At 41.0% G+C, this 27,460-nt stretch overlaps 1 protein-coding gene across 1 annotated transcript in view; it reads right to left on the bottom strand.

Moving 5' to 3' along the window:
• Positions 1 to 27,460, bottom strand: part of FREM1 (FRAS1 related extracellular matrix 1) — a 125,527-nt gene that overhangs the window by 22,790 nt on the left and 75,277 nt on the right. Inside the window, exons 24-28 of the mRNA XM_059656635.1 lie at positions 21,562 to 21,976; positions 14,733 to 14,934; positions 13,845 to 13,989; positions 3,496 to 3,625; positions 840 to 912 (exon numbers count right to left, since the gene is read on the bottom strand). Of these exons, the coding sequence (XP_059512618.1) occupies positions 840 to 912; positions 3,496 to 3,625; positions 13,845 to 13,989; positions 14,733 to 14,934; positions 21,562 to 21,976 (965 nt within the window). The remainder of the gene's footprint in view (positions 1 to 839; positions 913 to 3,495; positions 3,626 to 13,844; positions 13,990 to 14,732; positions 14,935 to 21,561; positions 21,977 to 27,460) is intronic.

Here is a 27,460-nt window from a genome sequence, read left to right as displayed (position 1 = left end):
GGGTCCCCATGTACTGTGGGCGAGTTGTTTTCATGTCTGTATTTCCCACATGACAGAACATCCTGGAGAGCAGGCAGCATATTTTTGTATCCCCTTTTGCACCTAACAAAATTTTTTCACAGATTGGATGCTAAATATGTGCTATCTAATTAAATAATAATTCCCTTGGAATGTCCTCCTATCAACCTATTCCAATGGAAATAATTTAGAAATGACCTTTAGGAATCCACAGGAATATAACGTTTTGAAACTTTCCATCAAAATAAGAGGCATTTTTTTAAAAAGGAAAAAGAAAAAGATGAGACAATTAAATTATCCCAGGTTAAAATTATTTTTAAAGTGACATCCCTTTTTTTCTAGATATTTAGATGTGTCCTTTGTTATGTTATATTCTCTATTTGTTACCATCTCATTTTTTAAAAACATTTTAATTGATTTTTAGAGAGAGAGAGAGGAAGGGAGAGAGAGAATATCAATGTGAGAGCAGAACATAGATCTGCTGCCTCCTACACGCCTCCTTTCATGGATGGAGCCTACAACCCAACGCATCTGCCCTGACTGGGAATTGAACCGGTGACCTTTTGGTGTATGGGATGATGACCAACCAACTGAGCCACACCGGCTAGGGCTGTTATGATCTTATTTTAAATACATATTCACTTGTAATTAAATAAAATGCGAGGGGCAAAACCTCAAGTCCAAACTGATCTCTCTTGGAGTGGATGATACGGTTCCCTGAGGAGTTTCTAGTTGGCTGAAGTTGCATAATGTTCTGTCTTCTCCCAAATCTCTAGACTTTCTTACAAAAACATGAAATAAACTGTAGACACAAAACGTACCTGGGTCAAACTGAATCAGTTTAGATGGAGTCATCGTAAAATCTTTTCCAACTGTAGCTGACACTTGGTTAACCTAAAAAGGAAAAATATGTCCTTTTTTAATAAAAATAAATATTCAGTAATAGAGAAACCTCTAGTCTAGACTAAACTCACTATTTTTAACATAACATGTGTGTTTTTCATTATAATAAACCATTTTTGATCCAAGCTACATGGATCTTCCCTAAAGTTAACATTTTTATAAACTAATATCAATGGAAGTAAAACTTTTTTTTTTGCTTCTTTAAAAATAATTCAGTTATTGGAGAAAGTACCATGGATTTTAAACAATACTTTTCTCTTTGTTACGATGTAGGATTTTATTTCATTACCTTCCCTTTATCCCTGCCTTACTCTAAAATAATGCCTCAGAGGAAAGGGAGAGGGAGTGAAGAGGGGAAGAAATAGAGGTGCCCCTGACAACCTGGTGCTGATGGTGCAGCCAGCTCTGAGGCCTCCTGCAAGCTCCAGAGCCCTGAGAGCCTTTAGACTGGATGCATTAAAGCAAGTCTGCTCCATTTTCCTGTCTGAACGACACCATCCCTCTTCACAGACATGAATGAGGGCTTTGTGGGGATGAGAGACCTGGTGAGCAGCCCCAGAAAGGCAATCTACACCTTGAATCGAGAAGCTCTATCAAGTAAGTTGCACACACACACACACACAAAATGCAAAAACTGCTCTAATTTAATGAGACTATTGATTGATCTCCTGATCCCCATGCCTATAGCTAAAAACCAGGGTGATTTCAGGGCGCTAAAGCCATGGCCTTCACCTCCCTCGGAGGGGCCTAAATATGTATGGTAAGAACAGTGTCCTTGGCCGAAGGAGAGGCCATCTGGTGAGAACCCCGTGGAAAGCACAGGCAGCTGCTACTTTTGCATTTTTTAGATGTTTCAGGTGGTCAGGAAAGTGGGTTAATATGTCTCTTCACTTTGATACCAAGGGATGAAATGCATGATTAAAAACTCTAACATTCTTCTTTCTATGACCTCAGACATTAGCTCCATCTCTAATCAAAGGCCCTAGCACCTGCCAATGGGTCTGCAGTGGGAACATTTTGCTCAAGAAGGGTATTACCTCCCAAACACCATGTGCTCTGTGCCCGCAATGCCAGGGCTCCTCCTGAAGTCTTTCACCGTGGAAAGGCAGCCCATGGGTGCACCTGCACCCACCATATGCCGGGAGTTGCATATCCCCGCATGCTGCTTGCACGTGCAATTACCTAGTATTTACCACCACTGAGCTTACAGAATCCTTCGTGGGAAGAGGAATGATCTGAGGCAAAGTGGCTGGAGAAATCAGTCCAGTGAAGGTGCATGATGTAAACCAGGGCAAAGAACCAGGTCAAGCGCTTCCTCTCTCCCGGCTCCCGGTCAAGTAGCCAATCAGCTCTGGCGAGAGGCACAGGCTCTGGGCGTGGGTAGAGTCAAACCTGAAGGACCCGGGGCCGTCTGACGGAGGCCTGCGCGCTCAGCTGGCAGGTCCACGGTGTGCATTCACTTAAGTAGACACAAGGTTCCATGTCACACCACGTATGTCCTTTCTACCTGGCAAGGGAGAGGTAGTGGGGCCCAAATCTCCAGACTCGAGCATATGGTGCTCTCTCTGGAGGGCCAGAGGGTGATGAGAAAACCAGCCAGGCAGACTCTTTCTTTTTCCATAAACAATCTGCTGGAAAAAGGCAGGGCCTACCACACTGTCTGATGTTTTACCAACAACAAAGCACCCACAGATCCAGGGCAAAGAACCGAGGCCCACGGGAACGATAAATACCGAGTCAGGAGATGGCAGAATTTAGGGGCACAAGGTTCTGATTTGAATTTGTGATTGTAATTGAGACTTAACTGAGATGCTGTTTTCCCCAGAAGCTCCTAGTAATACCAGTGTTCCTTTCATTAGACGGAGGAGGGGAGTGTTAAGGTGGTTGCTGTCATCAGTATGTAAATGCTTTCCATACGTTCATTCTCTTGCAGTGCTATTGGGAGAGCAACTCCTTAAAAAATCCTTTAATTCCAGAAGCCATGGGCTGTGTTTCCAGGTCCACATCAATGGAAAGAAATCGCAAGTGGACTAATTCCAAAGGGATTACTGAAAATTCCTTCTATTCCAGGGCATCTATATGGAAATATGCTCTCTTAATTTTGCATTTAAGAGTTAGGGACTCAAGATAGGTTTGTCCCCTGATTTTCCTTCCCCACTGAGACTGGAGCAAGTGATCCTGGTGCATACTACGAGAAAGCCATTTGGGGACTGACATTGGCTCTGGGCACCTCACAGAATGCCTTGCCGACAACATTTCTTACCAAGGCAGAGTGTGGCCCAAGTTCACTAGGTTGGATATATCTCTTTGTGAAACAAACTTCAGGACTTAATGACCAGATTTAAAAACTAAGAATGGGTTGAACATATCCTATCTAGGAGCTAATGAAGCCAGATAAAGAAGGGAGGGATGAGGAGATTCTATACCTAAAACCAGCAGGCTATTGTTGACACTTCCACAATTTAACATTTCCTTGGTGACTCTGAGTTGTTGTTGTTTTTCTAAGAAAACAATCAAAGGCATCACCCAGCAACCCATGATTTAGCTTGACAGTGTACATTTTAGAGTTGTTACCTTTACACTCACAAAGGCCGAGTCCATGGAATAGCCCCTCCTGGTAATTTCCAAGGGCAACATGCCCACGCTCTCACAGACCTCATATTCAGTCTGTGACCACTCAATATGAGACCACTTCAGTTCCAGGCTGCACGCAAGAAAAAGAAAAGGGAAACTCATTAGAAGTGCATACACATGGCGATCGGGGTCCTCTTCTGGGGAGGAGATGGACCCCTGGGTGCACATCTGGTGATGGAAGTGGTTCCTCAACCTAAATCCATGCTAGAAATCCTTACACTTGACTGCTGCACTTTAGTTCACAAAAAACTTCTACTAACATCATCTCATTTAACACGCTCTTGCCAACACTATAAGGTATAGTGAAATGATTAGAGTTCTATTTTACAAATGCAGAAATTAAGGTTAAAAGACTTTTGGGCTCTAACCGGTTTGGCTCAGTGGATAGGGCGTTGGCCTGCAGACTGAAGGGCCCCAGGTTTGATTCCAATCAAGGGCATGTACCTTAATTGTGGGCACATCCCCAGTAAGGGGTGTGCTGATCAATGTTCTCTCTCATCAATGTTTCTAACCCTCTATCCCTCTCCCTTCCTCTCTGTAAAAACTCAATAAAATATATTTTTTTTAAAAATGGCATCTCCGCTGAAACCAGTTTGGCTCAGTGGATAGAGCGTCGGCCTGCGGACTGAAAGGTCCTAGGTTCGATTCCGGTCAAGGGCATGTACCTGGGTTGCGGGCACATCCCCAGTAGGAGATGTGCAGGAGGCAGCTGATCGATGTTTCTCTCTCATCGATGTTTCTAACTCTCTATCTCTCTCCCTTCCTCTCTGTAAAAAATCAATAAAATATATTTTTTAAAAAAAGGCATCTCCCTGTAGTCGGGAAAGTGTCATTGTTTTTTTTAAAAAAGGGACTGTTGGAGTTCCCACAGTTATTAATGACAAAAAAAAAAAAAAAAAGAAGAGAAGAGAAAAGAAAAGAAAAGAAGGAAGGAAGAAAGAAAGAAAAGCGGGGGTGGGGTGGGGGGAACTCCAATTTGAATGTTTTGAAGGGAGAGGAGCCAGCAGTTGTGGAGTTCAAGGAGACATTCACTTTTGCAAAGGACACTGATATGAAACCTTTTCTCTTATCTTTGGCCTTCCCCATCAGTACCCCAAGAACTGTTCCCGGCACAGACCTTTTCTGAACTTGGGTTCAGTTAAATAGCAAGTTATCTTTGAGGATGTGCCTAAGAATTAGAATGTGCAGGTGTTTTATAAGCAGTATCTGTTTCCACATCTATGCATTTAAAAGGGCCATCCTAATATGTAGCTCAGATGCAGCTAAACAACAGAGTAAACCTAACAGAGGGTCGCCTTTTCCCCGGAATATATGCAGTGAGCCCACCATTTGATATAAACTGTCTTCTTTAATCCTCAAATGGAGAGAACCTTTTTTTTTCTATTCCTTTTTCAGAAAAGAAAACTGAGCGCAAGAGATATTAAATAACTAGCTCAAAGACAAAAAGCTGTGTCAAATCTAAGAGATAGCAGAGACGAAATTCCCAGCATAAATCTGAAGCCAATGTTCTCCTCCTCCTCCTCCTCTACCATTTTTCTCCCCAACTGAAGTTCATGACTCTTGTGTTTAAACTCATGCAGAAAAATACAATTTTATCTGTATCGTGAAATATTTCTTTGTGAGGTTAGAAAACTTAAAATGTTCCGCCCAAACATGTCTCTCCAAACATGTTACTTTTCACCCCCTGTAACCTTCAGCAATCTACAAGACACAGGCAATCTTCATTATGATCATTGAACACACTCCCACTCCTTTTGTCGCATTCATTTCCCTTTCATTCTACATTTACAAAACCCACAGCAGTTGCCTTACTGTATTTTCAAACTTCCAATTGGATTCAGGCTCTTTCCTCTAGATTTAAATTTTTTTTTCTTGCAGATGTAGAAATTCTGAGTGCCACCATGTGGATGGAGTGTGAGTTCTCAGATCTCACAGGGCTCTCCAGGTTTTCCTGGGGACCATTCCAATGAGAGAGTAAGTTTATCCTCTGATAATCCCTTTATATCCTTGCACCAAGCATGTGCCACAGTCATATCCTCTATATTAAGTTCACTAGCAAAATAAACTCACTGGCATTGCCTCCTACTTCAGTGACCATGGACCAGTAGGACAGATGTGGGAGCCTGGAGTGATTGCAGAGGTTCCTGAATTTCTATGAGCATTGATGTTCATTTATCAGTAGAAATGTAGTGTCACTGGCATGCTGGACTTCATACAATTTTAACATAAAAATAGGATCCTTACTTTAAATCATATTGGAAACCTCATGGGTCTTTAATGCACCTGAATTCAAATCTGGCATGAAACAGATCAAGAAATAAAGAAATAAATGACTATGTGTTTTTTTTTTTTAAAGTACAAGATAACAAGCAACAAGGACATTATAAATGCCAATAGAAACAACATTCCATTCTTCGTCTTCTAATTAATTCTGTTATTGTTGTAAATAACATGTTGCAAAGAATTCCTACAGGAACCAGCAAAGAGACTGGTGGAAAGGACAAAACCATGAAACAAGAAAAACAGAAAAGCAATGGGAACGTGTGCAATAGATAAATACGGATGCATTTCAGCTAAGACTCAGCAAGGTTCAGATGAGTTGTCCTGCCCAGTCTCCTGAGGATTTAGCCATTGCTGACGCTCACCAGAACAAGCGGAAATTCATCAGTGTTACTGTGCAGATCCAGAGGACCTCCAGGCCTGATGCTAAATGCAGCCTGATGGCTGGACCACATCAATAAAGGGACGAGGCAGCGTGCTGTTCAGCTTCAAAGCGAAAAGGGTCTTGGCATCTGGGACGTGCCTGCGTTTCCCGGATGCACCAGAGAATGCTTAGAGCGGTGGTTCTCAACCTTCCTAATGCTGCGACCCTTTAATACAGTTCCTCATGGTGTGGTGACCCCCAATTTCATTGTTACAAATTGAACATAATTAAAGCATAGTGATTAATCACAAAAACAATATGTAATTATATATGTGTTTTCCGATGGTCTTAGGCGACCCCTGTGAAAGGGTCGTTCGACCCCCAAAGCGGTCTCGACCCACAGGTTGAGAACTGCTGGCTTAACGGTTCAGGTTGTTGTTACACAATGTTCTGTTTTATTTCTTTGAAATGACTCACTACAAATAATAAAGATCTATTGAAAAGACGTACAGGTTAAGCCAGGCTATATATTTTCCAGAAAAAAATAGTTAAATTGTGAAGCATTTGTATACCTACGGGATGTGTGCAACACATGTTTCGAATGCTTTTTGGTTTGTGCAGGACTTTATCTGAGAAGATCTTTCTATGCTGAGACTGTGGTTGCTTAAACTCTACACAAACACCTGCAAGAAAAGTAAGAGGTGTAGTCAACCACGCGGGAATTTCCCCTGCTGGACGCCACCCAGATGTGTGCTCAACATCGTGTAGATCACCAGACGCAGGAGCCCAGGAGAGAGACTGGGAATGCTCTGGACGTGTGGGTGTCATGGAGACAAGGGTTGTTTCAAACCTGCCCCTTTTAACGACCCCTCCTTCCCCTATTACCATTGAGTAAAGCTCATTCTAAGGCAAAAAATGAAATTTCTGGATACAGGTTTGCAAATCCCACATGGAAATCATTTCAAGGCATTTAGCAGGGGGTGAGAACTCCTGTAGCCCCTGGGTTAAGGTTTCTCAATCTTGACACCATCGACATTTGGAACGTGATCATTCTTTGCTGTGGGGGGCTGTCCTGGGTACTAAGATATTTAGCAACATCCCTGCCTCAACCCACCAAATGCAGTGGCACCCACTTCCCTTCAGTCACGACAACCAAAACTCTTTCCAGACATTTCCAAATGTCCCTTAGGGGGAGTCATCCCCAGTGGAGGGACACTTAGCTAAGTGATTTGGGTGCACTCACCAAAATAGAAACATTGATTTGATGTGAAAACTGAATTTTGATTCCCCAAACCACTATTGTGAATGGAAGACACAGGATGAAGTAGTAGGAATTAAACTGGAATATACTAGTAAGTCATGAGGCTTCTGGCCCCTCTGTCACTCACTGACATTAAGTCAGGTACAAGAAAAGCTACTTAAATATTCAATTTAAAATCACAATGCATCCCCAAAGTCCAGCATCTGTGATTCCCCATATCCCAACCAACTCTTTCCTTTTCCAAAGTATGTATCACATACAGTTTAAACATACTATTTAATTTACTTAGATACTACTAGTATGTATGCTCCAAGTAAAAAGGGGCCTTGCTCACTGATGTATTTCCAAGTCCCTTGTCGAGTGCGTAGGATATAGTAAATGTTCAATAAATATTTGTTAAATGAATCTCCTTTAGTCCACTGTTTCCTAAGCTCAGTTGACATCAAACCTCCCCACCGCCCCACATCGCTATTAACATTAGATTATAAACAATTCGAAAAAAAAAAAACACAACTAGGCTAGTATGATCCTTCTATGTTCTTTCTAGCTCTGACTTATTCTGGGTTTTGTGGCTATTATTGGACTTTATTAGAGAGAAAGATGGCATTGATAAAAGAGCATTCTACCAGCATCCTGATTTCTTAACGCACATGTATGCTCTTGTCTAAGTGCCTGCATGGTTCTCGACATTTGGCAATGTTGAGAGAGAGCTAAGATTGTCACAGGGAGGAGGGTAATACTGCATTTCATGGGTAGAGGCCTGGGAGGCGGCTAAACATCCCGCAACGCACAGGACACCCACCCCACCCCCATCTCGTAACAAAGAAGTACCTGGCCCCAATGTCAACAGTGTTGAGATTAAAGTCAAAAATATATACTTCCTGACATTTTATTCTGTGGCTACCTGATTCATTAATATGTCGGAACAATAAACTTAAAGAAACACTTGTGATTCAAACTCCAGTTTGGGATTTGGGACATTAATCTAGGTTAACAAGAGTGTGTAAAAAAAAGTACGCAGCCAATCTATGCCTCAGTTTCCCCACCTCCCTAAGTGTCATAATCATGAGTCTGTGCTTCAAAGGAGTCGAATGAACCTTAATGAGTACCCAGTAAGTATTCTGAGCCTCTCAGCGAAAGGTTTTACAGAAGCTAAAATTGTGATTAAATTATTCTTATAACTAAGTCTTCATCTATAATCAAGTAGCATATGACTGAAGATGATAAAAAATATTTTTCCAAGTAGTCAATCTAAGATTTATCAATTCAAAGAGGATGCTATTAAGGTCTGTAATGCAATGCTACGAACACCTGTGTTTTCCTTTTTGTCTCTCTCTCATGATAATGCGGAAACAGTGTTTAGCCAGGAGGCGGCACAGTGAGACCCAGACAAGTGCCTCGGAGTCAGACACATCTTGCAACCACTTAGTGTGCGATTACGGTCAGTTACTCCGTCTCCCCGGGTCTCAGCTTTCATTATCTTTACAATGAGGAGAATTATACTCACGTCAAATGATGAAAATTTAAAAGTGCTAATAGGTGGAAAGCACCTGTACACAGTGGGTGCTTAATAAGTGCTATTTCCCTTTCCATCCTCTGTGCTTTCCGAGATCGAGTCTGGAAATAAATATGTTAACTTCTGGCGCGCAGGGAACATGAAAGCTTTACCTGGCCAATTGTTTCAACCTCCTCCCCTATAAGGTGTTTCATAAAAGCCGCCAAACCACTGCAGAGTTCACCTATTGGACAGTCCTTTCCTGTTTCATTTCTTTCGTGCCTTCTCTTCTAAGGCCAGGAGTGAAGACTAGACCAGCTAGAGTGAGGGCAGCCAGAGGAAGGAGAGGAATCGGGTGCTTGGGATCACGGAGCGGCTGGGGAAACAGCCTCTGAGCGATAAGGAAGCTCCGTGTGGGTCAGCGCTTCTGGTGAAGTTCACTCTTTATCGGTGCCCTCGAGGAAGAGGTCAACAGAGAAGGCGTATGGAGAAACTGGCCAAAAGTCGGCTCCATTCTGTGGTCTGCAGGGGAGTTTGGGATGAATGACGTGGTCCTGTGTAGTTTAGTTGGAGAATTCTGAAGAGCACACTGAGGTTCAAGTTGGACAGGAGAGCAGACTCGAGCTTGGCCACCCAGGGGACTAAGAGCAGCATGCACCTTGAGGTCAGGAGGGCAGGGTCCTCTTTCGGCTCCGCTACTCATCCACTTACGTGACTTCAGGCCAATTGCTTAAACGCTTTGAGCCTGATGTCCCTCTCGCCCTCAGAGGACTGTGCTTTGTAAATTAAATTAGGCAACATATGTGAAAGTGCCTAGCACAGTACCTGAAATTCAGGCATTCAGCCAAGTCTAAATCTTTATGCAAATCTCCATGGATTTCAGTGTTATACAGTAATTTCTATTCATGATAAAATGCCTCCCACATGTATTCCATGAACAACTTGTTCCATGAGCTATTGAGGGGGACAAGAGAGCTAAAGGGAGGGAGAAGTAGTTCTGTGGTCAAATCAAGTTCAGATGTGCTACATACTATAGCTCTCTCTGAGATATCCCATGCAAGCTTCTCTATGATTCTGGGATGTGATGCACACAATCTAGCTACCTAGTAATAACTTGATTTGTTTAGCTGATTCGAATCAGCTTTCCTAATACCTTTGTTAATGGAGCAGCCATTGACTCTTCAGAGCTGGTATTCCATAGAAATGCTGCAAGAGCAAAAACTTACTAGCAATCAAGATTCTGGGACCTTCCCTCTGAACATAGATCCTTCTTATTTTGTAAAAGAGTTCCCTTCTGCTCCAGAGCGCACCCACCAGTCCCTTTAGCTTTATTACAGGTCTTCACTCATTCAAATAGGCAGAATATTAATGTGCTCATGCTGCCTAAGCCAGAGAAGAACACCAAGCACTACAGCATTTAGCCTATTGATTAAGGAGCATATTGATTGATTGCTTTGTGAATCATCCCAGCATTAATTTCTAATTAGAGGTGGGCTTTAGCTGGCCACCCACTGTCTCTGGGATACTTCTTCAAACGGTCAATCTTTACACCCACATGAATAAACAACAATAGTAATCACTACCACAAGTTAAACTTGCTAAGGATGCTAAATATACAAGATGTTTTCTTATGTTTTACCTCATCTGTTTCTTTTTTTTATTTTATTTTTTATTTATTGCTTAAAGTATTACAAAGGGTATTACATATGTGTCCATTTTATCCCCCTGCCCTAGACAGTCCCCTAGCCTCCCCTATCCCCCAGTGTCTTATGTCCATTGGTTATGCTTATATGCATGCATACAAGTCCTTTAGTTGATCTCTTACCCCCCCTACCTCCTGCCCCCCAACCCTCCCCGGCCTGCGGGAAGGCCGAGGTCACCTGTTTCTTTAAACACATTTTGGTATTGCCCCACTTGTCAGATGAGATAACTGAGGCTTGAACAACCACCTAAGTCAATGGTAGAGTCAAAGCCCAAACCCTATTCTTTGGTTCTAAGTCCAGTGGTTTATTATTTATTATCTATACTAATTCCTGGTGTGTTGGACATGGAGTACATGCTAATATTAATAGCTATAACTTACATTTTTTAAATGTTCTTTTTTTTTTTTGCTGAGTTTTTAGAGAGAGAGGAGGAGAGAGGTGGAGCTTTAGCTGGCCACTGATCATCGATCAACTATACAGCCCCCTACTGGGGATCGAGCCCACATGTGGCCTGACCGGGAATTGAACTGGTGACCTCTTGGTTCCTGGGTCAATGCTCAACCACTGAGCCACACCTGCCAGGCCTTACATTAAAAACAAACAAACACAAAACACACAACAACTGAAACTTAAGGTCCTTGAAGAGTAAGTATTCCCCTTTCTTGCTGGCTGGGTAGGCCAATGACTGAAGAGAAGGAAGGGAGATAAGTCTGTAGCTCCCTCCCCTTAGGCCAGTTAGCACACCACGATAAGAATGGGCAAGTTCTTTCATGCAGCGAGAAAAATCATGGACTCTAGAGCCATACTTCCTGGGCCCGAATCCCAGCTTCTTCACTAATTAGCTGTACAAGCTTGGAAAAACTCACCTCCTATTTTTGTGCTTCAGTCTCCTCACATGTAAATTCTGTATTATCATGGCACCTAACACATAAGTGGTTGTGATGACTGAATGAAGAGCAATGAAGCAGAGCAAAAAACAACTATATTGCAAATGCCTGTGGTTTATATTGTACGCGGAACTAGGTTCTTGCTGGCTGTCTTGGAAAGACAACCCACTACTGATAAGATTGTTTCTTACTGGAAAAATGTGCTTCCTGTTCTAAAAACATCTAATAAATGAGGCTGGAGACAACAATGCCACTCAAAAATTATGGACATAAATGCTGAGTAATTTCTACCTCCTGCTGCTCATTCTAAAGAAAACAATATACATTAGAATCAAATGTAAATCATTTTTGGATTAGTCCTTGGTAGGCATCATTTGTTCCATTGGTTCCACTCATTTCCAGCTGAATTAGAAACATCGTCACCATAGCTATATGAACATTAATATCCAACACAAGCAGGAGCCTATTTAAAATAGCCTCCATTAAGGTTATAATTTCTTCCAGGATTCTCCTATAAATCTGAGGATTATTTAAAAACATAAATCATCTTCAAAAGCAATTTCTTTGTAACAATGAAGAATAAAAAGAGCATCTAAGTAAGTGAAGCAACATCAATCTATTGCTGGAGGTGTGTGTGTGTGGGGGCGGGGGAGAAATCGCCTATCAGCTCTGCTGTGTTCACACATGGAAGCCCAGCAGTCAGCATGAGGCCAGGAGCAAGTCTGACCAGTATTCTAACATTTCTTATTTGATCTACTAAACACAAGTGAAGTCAATGTATTAATGTTTTGGGAACAAGATTTTAAAAATCATTTTCTTGAGTTACAAGATTTTTTTAATATGTTACATTGATTTTTTTACAGAGAGGAAGGGAGAGGGATAGAGTCAGAAACATCGATGAGAGAGAAACATCGATCAGCTGCCTCCTGCACACCTCCTACTGGGGATGTGCCCGCAACCAAGGTACATGCCCTTGACCGGAATCGAGCCTAGGACCTTTCAGTCCACAGGCCAACGCTCTATCCACTGAGCCAAACCGATTAGGCTTGAGTTACAAGATGTTTGATTAAAATTGCAAGTAGTTAGTACATTTTCTAGAAAGGAAATTCTGAGGAATCATTTCTCTTAGGCAAGAGCAGTTGAATTGGTGGTGGTGAGGCCTTCCTTGTTCATATCCATTTACCAGTTTCTAATACTGTGCACCCAGATACTACACTTTATCAGGGCAATGGAGGTGAACCCTGGGAATGTGTTCTGTTAAGAGAAGGATGACCGTTTTTCTAACCATGACTACAGAGACCTCTGCTGGTACATGTTGGAACTACAATCAGGATCAGAAAGAAAAAGCAAGAATGAAGAGAACAGAGATGAATTTCTCCGTTTTTTCTTCCTTTGTCCATATACTACCATAAAAAATCCTATAAAGAGGCTATACTCACTTACAAGGTGTCATTTTACTAGGATCTGGTTAATAGTCACTTTTCTTTGAGGTGACGGGAGAAGGGTATCAAATTTATAAAGAAAGAAAATACAGCACCACAAGAACCGGACTGTAATACATCTTCCACAGCCATCCGATAAACTGGTAAATTATTCAAGGTCTACCTCCAAGAAGAGTCTAGAAGAGGGACCCAGTGAGTGAAATTACTGCGGCCTATTAATCTTGTTAATTTTGAGGATTTCTTACTCTTGTTATTCTGAGGGTTGGACATATTATATAACTTCTAAGTGTCACGTAACACCTGGATGTCTATTTTCCTTTTTTACACTGTCTTCATCTTACCCAGGATAGGTTCATTAATTGGTAAAGGCAGTCTCAAGCCGTCCCTTTTTTTGTTTGATTTTCTGGAAGCCAACAGCTGTTTTTGCCAACCCCTCCTGGCTGCCTCATGCCTCCCGCTCTAGATGTTTCAGACTCTCGGTGCTAACGTGGTCCTAGAGTGACCTCTTGCTGCACGATGTGTACATGAGCCTGCAAGCTCGGTCCTGGATGCCCATGAATTGTCAGGACAGAAACCTGTCTGCATGTGAAAGTGAATGCATTTACCTGCATAAATGGAAGGACCCAGCGCTATCCACCTTAACTGTCTAACGTTTCAATACTCTGTAAACTACTGGTTTTCCCATTATTGAGCAGTAATAGAAAGAATAATCTCCCTCCAAAATACACTCCATGAGCTTGTGAAATGGTCTATGAATTTATCCCCTTAGATTCTGCTTCAAAACAACATTTCACTTTCCTAATCAGATATGTGCTGGATACTATATGCAGGACTACTGAATAAGCAAAAGAATTTACATGTGCGGAGTGGCAGAGTTCCCTGTGGGGTCCATGACTTGAAATTCCATGGTATCTGAATTAAATTCCAAAGACGGGTTTATGACGTAAAGAATGGTCTTACTGTTTAAGTCCTTTTGGCTAAATTTCTCACGGATAAATTCACCTACAAAGAGAGAATGAGAGAGGAAGGACTTTAGTGGGTGAGCAAACAAAATAGCAAATAAGAGCTGATAAAATTGTATGGCTATTTTATTTTAAATACTGGCTTTCAAAATCTCTGAAGTATATTCTTTAAAGACATTGACACTTGTCGCGACTATCTTAAAACTCATATGCAGTGAACTTAAAATGGGTCTCTAAAGTTTACTCTGTCTCAGAAATATTGTGCCTTAAAGAAAATACAAAAATAGAGGAAGACTAGAAAGAGTCAGTAATAAAATATGTAATTCTTGCCATCTTCTTGAGTGATTTATTTTGATCACCGTCTTCATAAAGCAGAAGTAGTATGCAATCCAGAAAAACCACCATACCAAAAAACCCAGAATTAAAAAAAGTAAACTGATATCATTTAGAATTTATTTTAGAAAAAACTCACAAATATGAATTTGGTTCTGACACTGAGTGTTCCTCTGGCTATATTACAATCTAGCTGTTTTTTTGTAAAGTAAACAGCAACAGTATATAAGGAAAGAACATGTCAGTATTTGGTTCTCCCACTTAAGATGAACTTGGAAAGGCTCATCTTCAAACTCTCTTTTGCACCAATATTGATGTATAAACTGCATCTATCAGTAAGGCCTGGGGAGTGTTTACCAAATGGGCCTGCGCTTAATTAAATTACTTTCTAGCATTGCCAGGCACTGGGAATTTTACAATGAGCAAGAACAAGATGCAGGGAGACAGTACCTGTTGTTGTGTTCTCCAGATGTCCATGTTGGGGGCCTCGTAAAATCTTAAAGATAATCTGATCGTCCTCAGTGTCGGGGTCTGACGCCTTCAACACACGGGAAGTGATGTAAATCCCGTAACAGCCACTTTTCAGGAGTCCCACTTGAGAGGCGGAGTGCAAGTGTGTGATGTGGGGGGCTGTTTTGTCCAACTGGTCCACCTAAATTATCAATCATTACAAGTTTATACAAAGGCTCCTCCTCCCCATGTGGTCTTAGTGGTTAACGATGACAAACGTTCCTGAACCTCATTCGGATCCCTTTTCCTCTTCTTTTGTTAATTTCTGCTAAAGACTGTCTTGTTCACAATACCCTCAGCAAATCTCATAGAGCCTGGGACAGAGGTGGACTTTCCACTGTAAACCTTGACCCAGCTTTATTTACCTGTCTCACTCCCCCATTAGGATGTAAGCTCCCTCATCTATTCCTTACACCTGGCTCAGGGAATGTTGGTTCAATGGATATATTAAGACTGAACTGTACCGCAAACTTAATGTTAGCTCCACAGAAACATTCCCCCATTTTCCCAGTGTTTGGTTATTTACAGAAACAAAGTTATAAGGGTTTACAAATGCATTGAATATTTTTGTCATGCCTTTGTTCAAAGGGCAAAAATGTTCAATAAAAAGAGAAATCCCTCACTAAGAAAATGATGAGAGGTAATGATGCATAGGTATCTGTGTATCTGTTTCATGGATGATAAGAACAGGTGAACTCAATTTGTGAAGATGGTGCCTGGGCAAAGAGATGTAGAGGTTCAAACACCACAAAGGGCCTCATTCAGGTGCAGCAGCGAGCTTGGTCCATCTTGCAAATAACAGTTGTATGTTAGGGATGGAGCAGGTTTAGATGGATTAGCACAATTCACCACCGATACCAGAAAACAAGTACAAGATCGCTTACCTTCTTTCCCTTTACCCCTAATCACTCAGTTCTTAACTTCACTTACCCCAAAATAATACCACTACAAATCTTAGTTCATCATACCAAAGTGAGAATAAGTGCCAATGATAAGCATATATATATACACTAGAGGCCCGATGCACAAAATTTGTGTAAGAGTAGGCCTTCCTTCCCTCCGGCAGCCAGTACCCAGGACCCGGGCTTCCCTTGCAGCTCCGGCTTCATCCGGAAGGTTGTCCAGAAGGATGTCTGGTCTAATTAGCATATTATGTTTTCATTATTATAGACATATATATACACACACGTGTGTGTATATATATGTATATGTATATATGTATATATACATATATGATATTGAAAAGAAAAAGAGGTAGGAAGAACTGATAATAATTTCTACAACTTAGTGTTAACTGATTTAAAAACCCAGTTATTATTTTTTTGCACAATAGAAGACAACTATAACACCATTTTGGTTCAAATCAAACACATATATATATTGATACAGACACAGGCAAAACTGTGGGAGCATTTGCACAAATGTGTACATTTGTCTTGGGGTGGCGAAAACGCACCACTCCTCCTTTGTGTATTTCTACATGGAATTTTGTAACAACCAAATATTTTTTCCTCTCAGGTTGACAAGGTCCTTGTTGATTAACAAAAATAATCATAAGAAGCTGAATATAACACAAATAAATGGAAGGATATACTGTGCTCATGAATTGGAAGAATTAATATCATTAAAAATCCATACTATTCATACTACACAAAGCAATATACAGACTCAATACAATTCCTAGCAAAAATGCCATTTTTTTCACAGAACTAGAACAAACCATCCTAAACTTTATATGAAATCATAAAAGACCCTGAATAGCTGAAGCTATTTTGAGAAAGAACGAAGTTGGAGGTTTTATGCTCCCTAATTTCAAACTATACTACAATGCTATAGTTATCAAAATAGTATGGTCCTGGCACAGAAACAGACACACAGGTCAGTGGAGCAGAATTGAGAGAGCCCAGAAATAAACCCATGTTGATATAGTCAAATAATTTACAACCAAGGAGGCAAGAATATACACTGGGGAATACACAGTCTCTTTAATAAATGCTTTTGGGCAAACTGGACAACTATATGCAGAAAAAAAAGAAACTAGGTCACTTTCTTTCACCATATAAAAATAGACTCAAAAAGGATTAAAAACTTCAATGTAAGACTTCAAACCATCAAACTAGAAGAAAACATAGGCAACAAAATCTTTAACCTCACTCTTGGCAAATTCCTTTTAGATATGTCTCCTCAGGCAAGTGCAACAAAAGTAAAAATAAACAAATGGGACTACATCAAACTAAAAAATTTTTTCACAGCAAAAGAAACCATCAACAAAACAAAAAGACAATCCACTGAATGGGGGAAGACATTCACAAATGATATATCTAATAAGGGGTTAGTATCTAAAATATATAAAATACTTATACAGCACAACATAAAAAACACACACAAACCAAGCTGATTAAAAAATGGGCAGAGGATCCAGATAGATATTTGTCCAAAAAAGACATACAGATGGCCAACAGACTCATGAAAAGATGCTCACCATCAGCAAGCATCAGGGAAATGCAAATCAAAACCACAATGAGCTATGGATCACCTCACACCTGTCAGAATAGCTATTATGAAAAAGACAGCAAACAAAAAGTGTTGGGGAGAATGTTGAGAAAAGAGAACCCAGCTGCACTGGTGTGTGATTGTAAACTGACACAGCCGCTATGGAAAACAGTACAGAGATTCCTCAAAAAAAACTGAAAATAGAAATACCATATGATGCAGCAATTTCACTTCTGAATATTTAGCAGAAGAAAACAGAAACACTAATTTGAAAAGTATATACACCCTCATGTTCAATACACTATTTACAATAATCAAGATATAGAAGCAACCTAGTTGTCCACTGATAGATCAATAAATAAAAAAGATTGGTATATATCAAACATAACTCAGTCATTAAAAAATAAAATCTTGTCAGGCCAGTGTGGCTTGGTAGTTGAGCATCAACTTATGAACCAGGAGGTCACAGTTCGATTCCTGGTCAGGACACATGCCTGGGTTGTGGGCACCATCCCCAGTAGGGGGCAAGCAGGAAGCAGCTAATCAATCATTCTCTCTCATCTTCTGTCCCTCTCTCCTTCTCCCTTCCCCTCTCTGAAATAAATAAAAACATATTAAAATAAAATTTAGCCATTTGTGACAACACAGATGAATCCAGAAGGTATTATGATAAGTAAAGTAATACAGATGGAAAAAAGACAAAAAGACTTCACTCATATGTGGAACCTAAAAAATAAGATAAATGAATAAACAAAACAAAAGAGAAATAAACTTATAGATGCAGAGAACAAACTTATGGTTGCCAGAGGGGAGGGCAGTGGAGGATGGGCAAAAAAGGTGAAGGAAATAGAGAGGTATAAACCTCTATTTATGAACTAAATAATTCATAGGAATGAAATGCATGCAAAAGGAATATAGCCAATATTATAATATGTTGGTACAGTGACAAATAGTTACTAGACATTTCATGGTGATCACTTAGTAAAGTATATAAATGTCAAATCGCTATGTTGTAAATATAAAACTAATTAAATATTGTATGTCAAGTATACTTTTAAAATTTTTGGAAATAAATCATGTTGACTAATGTTTGTAGGAACAGGCATTCTATATTTTGCTGATAGGAGTGCAAATTAGTGAAAATATTCTGAATAGAAATTTGGCATGTATGTACACTGAAATGTGCACATTACTTTGATCTAAAGATTTCACTTTTTTAAGTATATCCTGCAGAAATAGACATGTACACAAAATGCATATATATGGATGTTTACTAACATTCCAGAAAAGATAGAAGTCCAACATGGGATTTATAAACCATCTCTACCTGAGACTGAATGCTATGCAGCCTTTAAAAATCATGTTTTCAAGGGAGATTTAATGACATGAAAATTTTTTCATAATATAATGAAGAGTGGAAACAGACAATATATATAATAATACATAGAATATCATGCCATTTTTATTGCACAGAAGAATGGAAGTCACCAACAATAGTTATCTTTGAATGGTATGATTGTGAAGGATATTTTTTTTCTTGTCCTTTTCTATAGTTTATGAATTCTTTCTTTTGAAATATATTTTTATTGATTTCAGAGAGGAAGGGAGAGTGAGAGATAGAAACATCAATGATGAGAGAAAATCATTGATTGGCTGCCTCCTGCACCACCAACACCCCCCACTGGGAATTGAGCCCGCAACCTGAGCATGTGCCCTGACCCAGAATTGAACTGTGACCCCCCGGTTCATAGCACAATGCTCAACCACTGTGTCACGCCAGCCGGGCAGTTTATGAATTCTTTACAATAAACAATTATTTTGTAAATTGAAAAGCAACACACATTTTTAAAAGTTACAGTCATTCTCCTCTTCTGAAAAGTATGGATGGCGAACTCTGCTGTGCAGTTGGGTGGAAGGTGGGGAACCTTAATTTTCAGGGCCTTTGGAATGGAGAAGGTATTACAGCTCTGATGGCCGTTAGGTTGGGTGGTCAATGTCAGGAGAGAGAAAATCAAAATGCTTCTTCCCAAGTAAGAATTTCTTAAAGTTGATAAATATCTGAGTGTAGGTGGGTTTTATAAAATGTTATGTTGTCCTTGAAAACAAAAGTGTTACAAGAGGAATGAATATCTATTGGGGTCATTTGTTTCTTAAAAATGTTAGTATCTGAACTCTGGTCATATGGTCGCCTGTTGTCTTTGATCATACGTGTGCTAAAAGGTATTTTAAGTCTTATTAAAACTCTAGATTCTTCAAAAGCAAGTCTTCTGCCTCCGAATAAATCGAAGCATTTTAAAATATTGGCGTATAGGACATTATTGTTGTTGCTTTTAAAGAGAAGCTATCTTCATAAAGGGTTACATAACAAGATATGGTTAGTACATATAAAGAAATTAAAAAATATAAAACAAGTCACATAATTACTGTTTTAAGAAGTCATGTATTGAAAGGTTCTGCACAAAAATAGATGAAAGTGCTTGACCTGGAATATTCAGAGGAGGTTTTGTGAAGAAAATAATAATCCCTGAAAGTAGCTGGGACTTAGGAAGGATAAAGGAAAGGTAGGCTTTCATGGGGCAGATGTACCAGTTATTTATGGCTGTGTAAGAAATGACTCTAAAACATAATGACTTATTACCATAATGGTTCATTTTAGAGGAGGAGGAAGAAGAGGAGGAGGAGGAGAAAAGGGAGGAGGAGAAGAGCACCCACTGTATGTCATCATGACTCTTCACCTTTTTATTCAGATCCCCTCTTAGAGACAGTGAGTTAATTTTATGTGTCAACACAGATGAGCAATGATGCCCAGTTGTTTGTTCAAACACCTGTCAAGATGTTGCTGTGGAGATATTGTTTAGATGTGATTACATTTATATCAGTAGACCTTGAATAAGGCGAATTACCCTCTAGAAAGTGGGTGGGCCTCATCCAATCAGTTGAAGGCCTTAAGAGAAAAGACTGAAGCCCCTTGAAGCGGAAGAAAGTCTGCCCCCAGGACTGCCTTTGCACTCAAGGAACCATCAGCTCCTGCTGGGATGTCCATCCTGCTGGCCTGCCCTGCAGATTTTGGATGTGTCAGTCCCTGCAATTGTGGAGCCAATTCCTGAAAATAAATCTCTCGATAGATTAGATAGATAGATATAGAGATAGATAAATAGATGATAGATGATAGATAGATAGATAGATAGATAGATAGATAGATAGATAGATAGATATAGATATATCCTATTGGTTCTGTTTCTTTGGAGAATCCTGATTAGTACAGAGACTAAAGAGCAAGGGGAAATTATAATTATTCTGCATAATCAGAAGGTACTCTGAAGTAAGAGACAGATATCTCTTTTTTGTAGTGGCTGGAAGTGTGTGGAATAGGGTGAACTACATCTAAGAAGAGCAGATTCAAGACTTTGAGAGCCAGACATATTTGATGTGTTTTGGCTAAAAAAAGAAAAACACATGATGCCCTCCAGAATCATCATCACAGTCAACACAAATGTGGCAGGACAGGACCCAGAAAGGGTCCCGACGTTGGGTCAGGAAGAATTGAGCTTTTTATGTGTTTCAGCAAATTATTTAACTTCTAAACCTCTTAACATCTGTACAATAGAGAGAACAAAACATATCTCAGATATGTAAAGTGAGTCTGACACAGTTAATGTTCAAAAATTGCAGCTGCTGCAAATATTATCCTCACCATTATTACATGTGTAATTATGATCTGGCCTTGTAAGTTTTCATATGTTCAGCTAAAAACCATTAAAGTTACAGTAGGTGACATGGATCAGTAAGCATGATCATAATAGTGTCGTTAAATATTGTAACAGTAGTTACAAGATACTGAGAAACAAATATGTCTCAGGCAACACGCTAGTGCCTTGAATACCTCATCTTATTTAATTCTCACCATCATCCTGTAAGGCATATTTTTTCAAAGAAGGAAAAGTAGAATCGGAAGAGTTCAAGAACACTCTCAAGGTCACACAACTAATAAATGGCAAAGCAGAAATCTCAACCCAGGTGTGTCTGACTTCAAAGCCTGTATTTTTTTTTCCTTTCTGTATTACCTACCACTGACTCGAGGTCAATCATTACCCGTACGCAGGGACCACCTCTGCTTTGTTCATATTAAGAAGCCTGGGGCCTTGCTTGGTGCCAGGCATCTGTAGACACGCATGCATTTTATTTGAATGAGTGAAGGAAGGAAAAAGGAAATAGTTTTCCTTGATGCTGCTTTCTACACCTCTCTGACAAGGAACTGTGCATTTTTCGTACTTACCTTGATGATGAATGAAACAGGTTCTTGCCACACTCTTCCATCCACAACAAAGCCTTGGTTGGTCCCATCTGTGGCCACAAAAGTAAAGCAGTCAGTCCAGGAGCCCCCTCCCGAGTGCCTGTAGGCCACCTTCCTGCTGTCTACGTCCTGCTGAGTGAAATTGTGTTGGAGCAGCACTGTGCCCCGCAGGTAGAGCTGGCCATGTTGTGGGAGCCGGGCCAAAAGGAAGGTAAGGTTCTCCACTGGAGTGTCAGGGTCGGTCAGCTGAAGGAGGTCAGCGGAAAGCAGGCCCGTGGCCCCTTCGGCCAGTCTCAGCCCCTTGTTCTTGGTCACCACGGGTAAGGCTCTGTCCACGGCTTCCAGTATGACCTCAAACACCCCATGCTTGGTCTGCAGTCCATTGCTGACAATGAATCTGGCAAAGAGAGGCAAGGCAGCCTTCAGCATGGATTCTTGTGTCACCATCTACTGGAATGAAATGATAACAACACACACCTTTACTAAAGGATATGTCGTGTTGGGACTCAAATGAAAAATCAAGGGCAGGTCTTTCAGAGGACACCATTCTATTAAATAAGTCACCAGGTAACACACAAATTGCCCCTTACACATCCAAAAGTATTTCCTCACACACATCAATGGTAGACTCTTGTGATGGAGCAGGCAAATGCTGCCAGTGATATTTCTCCGGCTAAATATGGTTCTTTGCCCCAAATAGAAATGTCACATCTAATTAGACCCATTGCATGAGCTTGCAGAGAACTCATTTTATATATTTATACTTTTTCAATGGTATTATTGTATTTTTTTGTGGGAATTTAATAAGCTAAACTTTTAAGACTAACAATTGGAGGCCGATCAAGAGCTGAGTAGGCTGAATTTGGCTAATTCACTGTATTTGTATATTTCTTAAGGACAGGTCACATAAATGAGCCATGTAATCATGTCCAACTTATCTTTCTGGGCCTCATTTCCTCTCTTCTGCAAAGTGAAAGATTGACCAAATGATAGCTAAGTACCATCCAGCTCTAAAATATCATGTGATGCTCTAATCCCTTACTTTTTCTTGTGCTTCTACATTTGCCCCTTACAAGGTATGTGGGAGTTATGGTAGACAAGGATTTTCCTGCTTTAAAGAAAAGAAAATTACAGCAGAAAGATGATAAGGCAGATAGGAGACAGAGCTGGGACTAGAACCCAGGTCTCTGGACCCCATACCTTTTGCTCTTACAGAGTTATTAGTAAATACTAGTTTAGCAATCCACTGAGAAAGAGTGGTGCATCTGAGCACCACTGCAGAATTATAAAGAGAAAGCTGAAATGATGTAAATTCAAGGTAAGCAAAATCTCTCTCTCAATCTTGAGTTTGTGATACCACAATGTGCTTCTGATTATTATTGATCACTAAATCGCATTATACCCACCACTGCCAATCTCAAAATAAAACTAATTTAAATGACCTTTAGAGAATTGCAACGTGTGATTTTTATTTTAAGGAAAATTTAGAATGTCATTCAATTCAGCAAACAAAATGCACTATTAAAACTCCAAAGTTAGGAAATCACTACTCTCAAAATGAAATTGACAAATTCACCATAGACCCCCAAAATGTACTTCAAAATGATCATGGAGTTGTGTCTATTAGTTTTTCTCCAGGTACTATAGTTGCTATAAATATTCATGGTGGACACACTCTTACATTTTTAGATGAATGTAAAAATCTCTAAAAATAATTTCAGCTGAATATAGCAAGATTAGTTTAAATTATAGAAGAACTTTATGGAGGGTCATATTTACTTATTTATTTTGGTCAAGTTTATTTATTTTATTTGTTTTTATTGGATTTATTGAGGTGATAGTGGCTAATAAAATTATATAGGTTTCAAGTGTACAATTCTACAATTCTTCATCTGTATATTGTACTGTGTGGTCACCACCCAAAGTCAAGTTTCCTTCCATTGTTATTCATCCCCCCTTATTCTCTCCTACTTCCCCCCATGTTGGAGGTTCTTTTTTTAACCAGAGAAGAAATGGGGTTTATATTTATTTTATGAATCTGACAAATTTGACTAACAAGTTCTTTAGTCTTTGCAAAAATGAGTCTTGTCCTTCAAGGTTTGAGGGTTGTTGGCTTGCTTTTGAACATGAAGGACCCTGGAACCAGGTTGTGTGGGCACAAGCAGTGGAGCAGCTGGCCCGAGGCAAAGGACTGAGGGAGAAGAGCAGCTGGACACAAAATAAAGGAGATGAGTTTGGCTGACTCAGATTTTGCTTTGAAGGCTGAGCTAAAATGTTTGAGCTTTTTAATAATCTAGTTGATGATTCTGCCTACAAGGAAAATATAATGGTAGAAAATGGAATCTATGTCCAAAGAGTTTAAAATGCTAAGAGAAATATAACAAATACAGCAAATCTCAACATTTCACATACCTAGACTTGTTAAGAACCTGCTCTGTGTGTGTGTGTGTGTGTTTTTCCTCCACAGCATTATAGTTTGAATACGGGTATCACATTAACTTTAGAATTATAGATTGAACAAAATTCACCTTGTTGCCTTAAAACAAAACCATCGGCTTTCCTTTCCTCAAACTGAACTTTTAAATCAATGTATTCTAAGCAAATAGGGTAAGTTCACTGCTGAATCATGAAGTGTTAACAAAATTAGTGTTTTTTAAAAAAGAAAATAGAAGCACACCACAAAAATATGTGTTCAACTTTTTACTTATTAGTCGCCTTGACAGTGTCAAAGGTCAAGAGATGTGCATTTTTAGGTATAAAAATCATGGTCTACTTCTCAGGGACAGCTTTCCGCGGGGTGATGCCTTTACTCTGTTGTTTTCCTGTTTTTCTCGTGTCCTCCCTGGAGCCTGTCATCTGACCAGAGGCAAAACGAGGAGGCGGCTAGGTGTTCCCTCAACACTTCCAATTTCCTCTTTTCCCACTTACCCCACCCAGAAACTCCTTTCATGCCTCCCCACGGACCCTCTTCCACAAATAAAGTGGCCCTCTCTTCCCTACCAGATCCCTCTATCAAAATGTGCTCTTACGGAGAATTTTCAACCAGCCATTTACGGTTTAGCACAAATTTCAGCCCAGGGCCACATGTTTTTGGTATTAGCATTAATTGTGGAATTAAAGACTTGGTGCCCCGTTAAAGCACGTCAACTCTCCCAGAAGGGAGGGGAGGGCAGGTGGGAGGCGGGTTCAGGAGCCAGGAGGTTGGGTGGGAGCTCCGGGCATTGCCAGGGGCTCGACCAAAGGCTGCCAATGTGAGTTTCTGACTCTGTTTTTTCTCTCTGGAGACTGAACTCACCCCGACAACGCCTGACCAACCGGGTCCACAGGGCTCAGTCTCAAGGTGGCTGCATTGACCTATGAGCCTGCGACCTGTGTGAGGATGCTGCTGCTGCCTTAGGATCCAAGCTGTCCGTCTCAAACGCCTCCCTGCCTGATCACAGAGGTCTGCCCGCCTTGGAACTCGGCCGCCTGACATCAGACAGATGGGAGAGAGGGCAAGCAGAGCAGGGACCACAGAAGAGAAAGAAATATGTTTACCGAGGCCAGTGCTCCCAGCGGGGACAGCCAGGCAGCTGTCTGCACTGACCTAAAGCTAATCAGCCAGTGGTGAAAGGGATGCAGTTTCTAAACATGACTGGCTCAAACCCATCATTCACTTTCACAAGTGACAGTGCAGACTATGCACAGGCAGGGAAACACTGCCGGGGGCAGAGGCAGGGTGAGCCGTCAAAGTGAGCCTAGCAGGACCTTCGAGTGCAAGGAGGGCAGCGCTGTTCACGTCTGCGAAGGTTAACCAGATGACCTTCCAAATGTCCCCCTCCTGCCGCCGCTCCCCCCCCCCAAAAGAAACCCTCCAAATACAGCCTCAAGTTGCCAAACAGCGATGCCATGGCTGTGATGGCACCCATTCCCAGACTCGGAAGCTGGTGGTAGCAGGTAGCAGCTCCTTCCGTGGGTCTGTTTTGTTTCGTTTCCTTGATCACACTTCCCCGAGAAGAGGCGCAGCCAAGATGACCATTGTTCTCCTGAAATCTGGGGGATGACTCTCCGATTTGTCCTGGTGCCTGCCTGGTCTGATTTCACCATCACCATGGTGCTTTCAGGCTTTCTGCATTTCCTGGCAATAGAGTTGGCTGAAGAATCTGCCATCTGTCATGGCATTTAAAGGATAAAAATGGAATCATAAATAGAGCCAGTTCCTTGGGGGGGGGGGGGGGAGTCCAGCCGGCATGTCAAAATGGAGGACATTAGCATGTTCTTTTCGTGCTCGGCTGCCAGCAGCTGAAGTCAGCTTGCTAATCACTTGGTGTCATCTGTCCTAGAATGTGCTGCCAGATCTTTCTTCCAGGCCAGCAGCACCAAACAATGCGGGGGAAATTTATGATTCACAAAATATTTCTGCAGAAGGTAAAATCTGATCATTAAACGCCCCCTTTCCCCGTTTAATTAATGCTGCCATACCTTACATTAAACAGAGAAGGGGGCGGGGGATCCTCTACCACAGAATTTATCTCTCCGACCCAAGCCAAATTTCTTGCCAGATTTAACAGCAAGCAACATAAATTTAGGTGATTAGATTGGTTGCATATATTTAATTTTTAAAAAGCACCACAATCACACTTTCATTAAAACAGGCTTTCGGCTTTGGTTCAGCGCCACCTGACAAACAGCACAGCCGCCCCTGATTGGGTTAGGGAATGACAAGATTAAAACGAGGGTCTGGGGCAGATGCTAGGCTCTTCCGTTATAAATATGCAAACGTGCTGGCCCAACCTCAAACCTCAGAACGACACAGTGAGGGAGGTTCCTTCCCGAGAGTGAAGCGTCTCCACCAGTTATTGGTGCAGTGAGGTCTCATGGGAAGAACTCTCCGAAAGGAGGTCTCAGCCCAAATGCAGCTCTGATTCTGGTATTTCAGTTGAGGTGGTTTCTTTGCCTGTGGGACCCTCAGTTTTCTCAGGCATAAAATGGATACAAACCGTCTCTCTCGAGGTGGAGGTGGAGGGAATGATATACGGAAAAGGGTGTAGCACAGTGCCCGATGCACGCGGGTGTAAAGCAGTGCTATCGTTGCCATGTGTCAATGAAAGGATTGGACTCAATCAATGCGTTCAACCTCTGTTGTTGATTTTCTCCCTATAGACCTGCTGCCTACTCTTGAGTCATTCAAAGATCACCTTCATAATTTTGGCCATTTTCCTGTATTACCTGTACTCTTATTACTTAATACTTTGCTTCATATCAACTCACGTTTTTTACTTCAATCAATGTACTTAAAAGGAAACCTTTTAACTACTAAAAACCACCATAAATACTACAAAATACATATAAGAAAATAATGTTTTTAATTCTAGCTAGCTATTGTTGTCCGATGGCTTGGAGCCTGCGGCTTGTACTCTCAGTTAAAAAGGGAAAACAGTCAATATTGAAAAGCTGTTCAGGACATATGAGCACGGGCCTGAGATGTCCTTCTGGCAACCATCCGAAGCACAAAGAACACTGAAGGGAATAGTAAGGGAGTGGTTTCTCCCTCTTGATTCCCTGCCGCCTGGGCCGTCCTGACTCATGTTGCATCTTTTTATCACTCACTTTGGGCCACAGGGCCACTGTATTTTTGCTAAAAGAAAACCTTGCTCCAGAAGAAGTCCAGTGTGGCCCCCAAAGCTCTAACAAAACAAAACAAAGCTCTATTAGTAAGTTGGGGTGAGGGCCCAGGGCCCCGCCAATTCAGCCCCTTGATTCTCCGTCTCTGGGAACCCTGAGGTGTCTTCTGGATATCCCCAAAGCTCTTCAGAACGCACTTAGAACAAGGGACTGGGCCAGGCCAGGGATGGCTGGTCCTCACTGCATCCGTCTCACACAGATTCCTCACACAGGACTT

Source organism: Myotis daubentonii, chromosome 11 (assembly GCF_963259705.1).
Source record: "Myotis daubentonii chromosome 11, mMyoDau2.1, whole genome shotgun sequence".
NCBI lineage: Eukaryota > Metazoa > Chordata > Mammalia > Chiroptera > Vespertilionidae > Myotis > Myotis daubentonii.
Note: the sequence above shows the minus strand (reverse complement) of the source record. Positions and strands in the feature narration are given on the sequence as shown.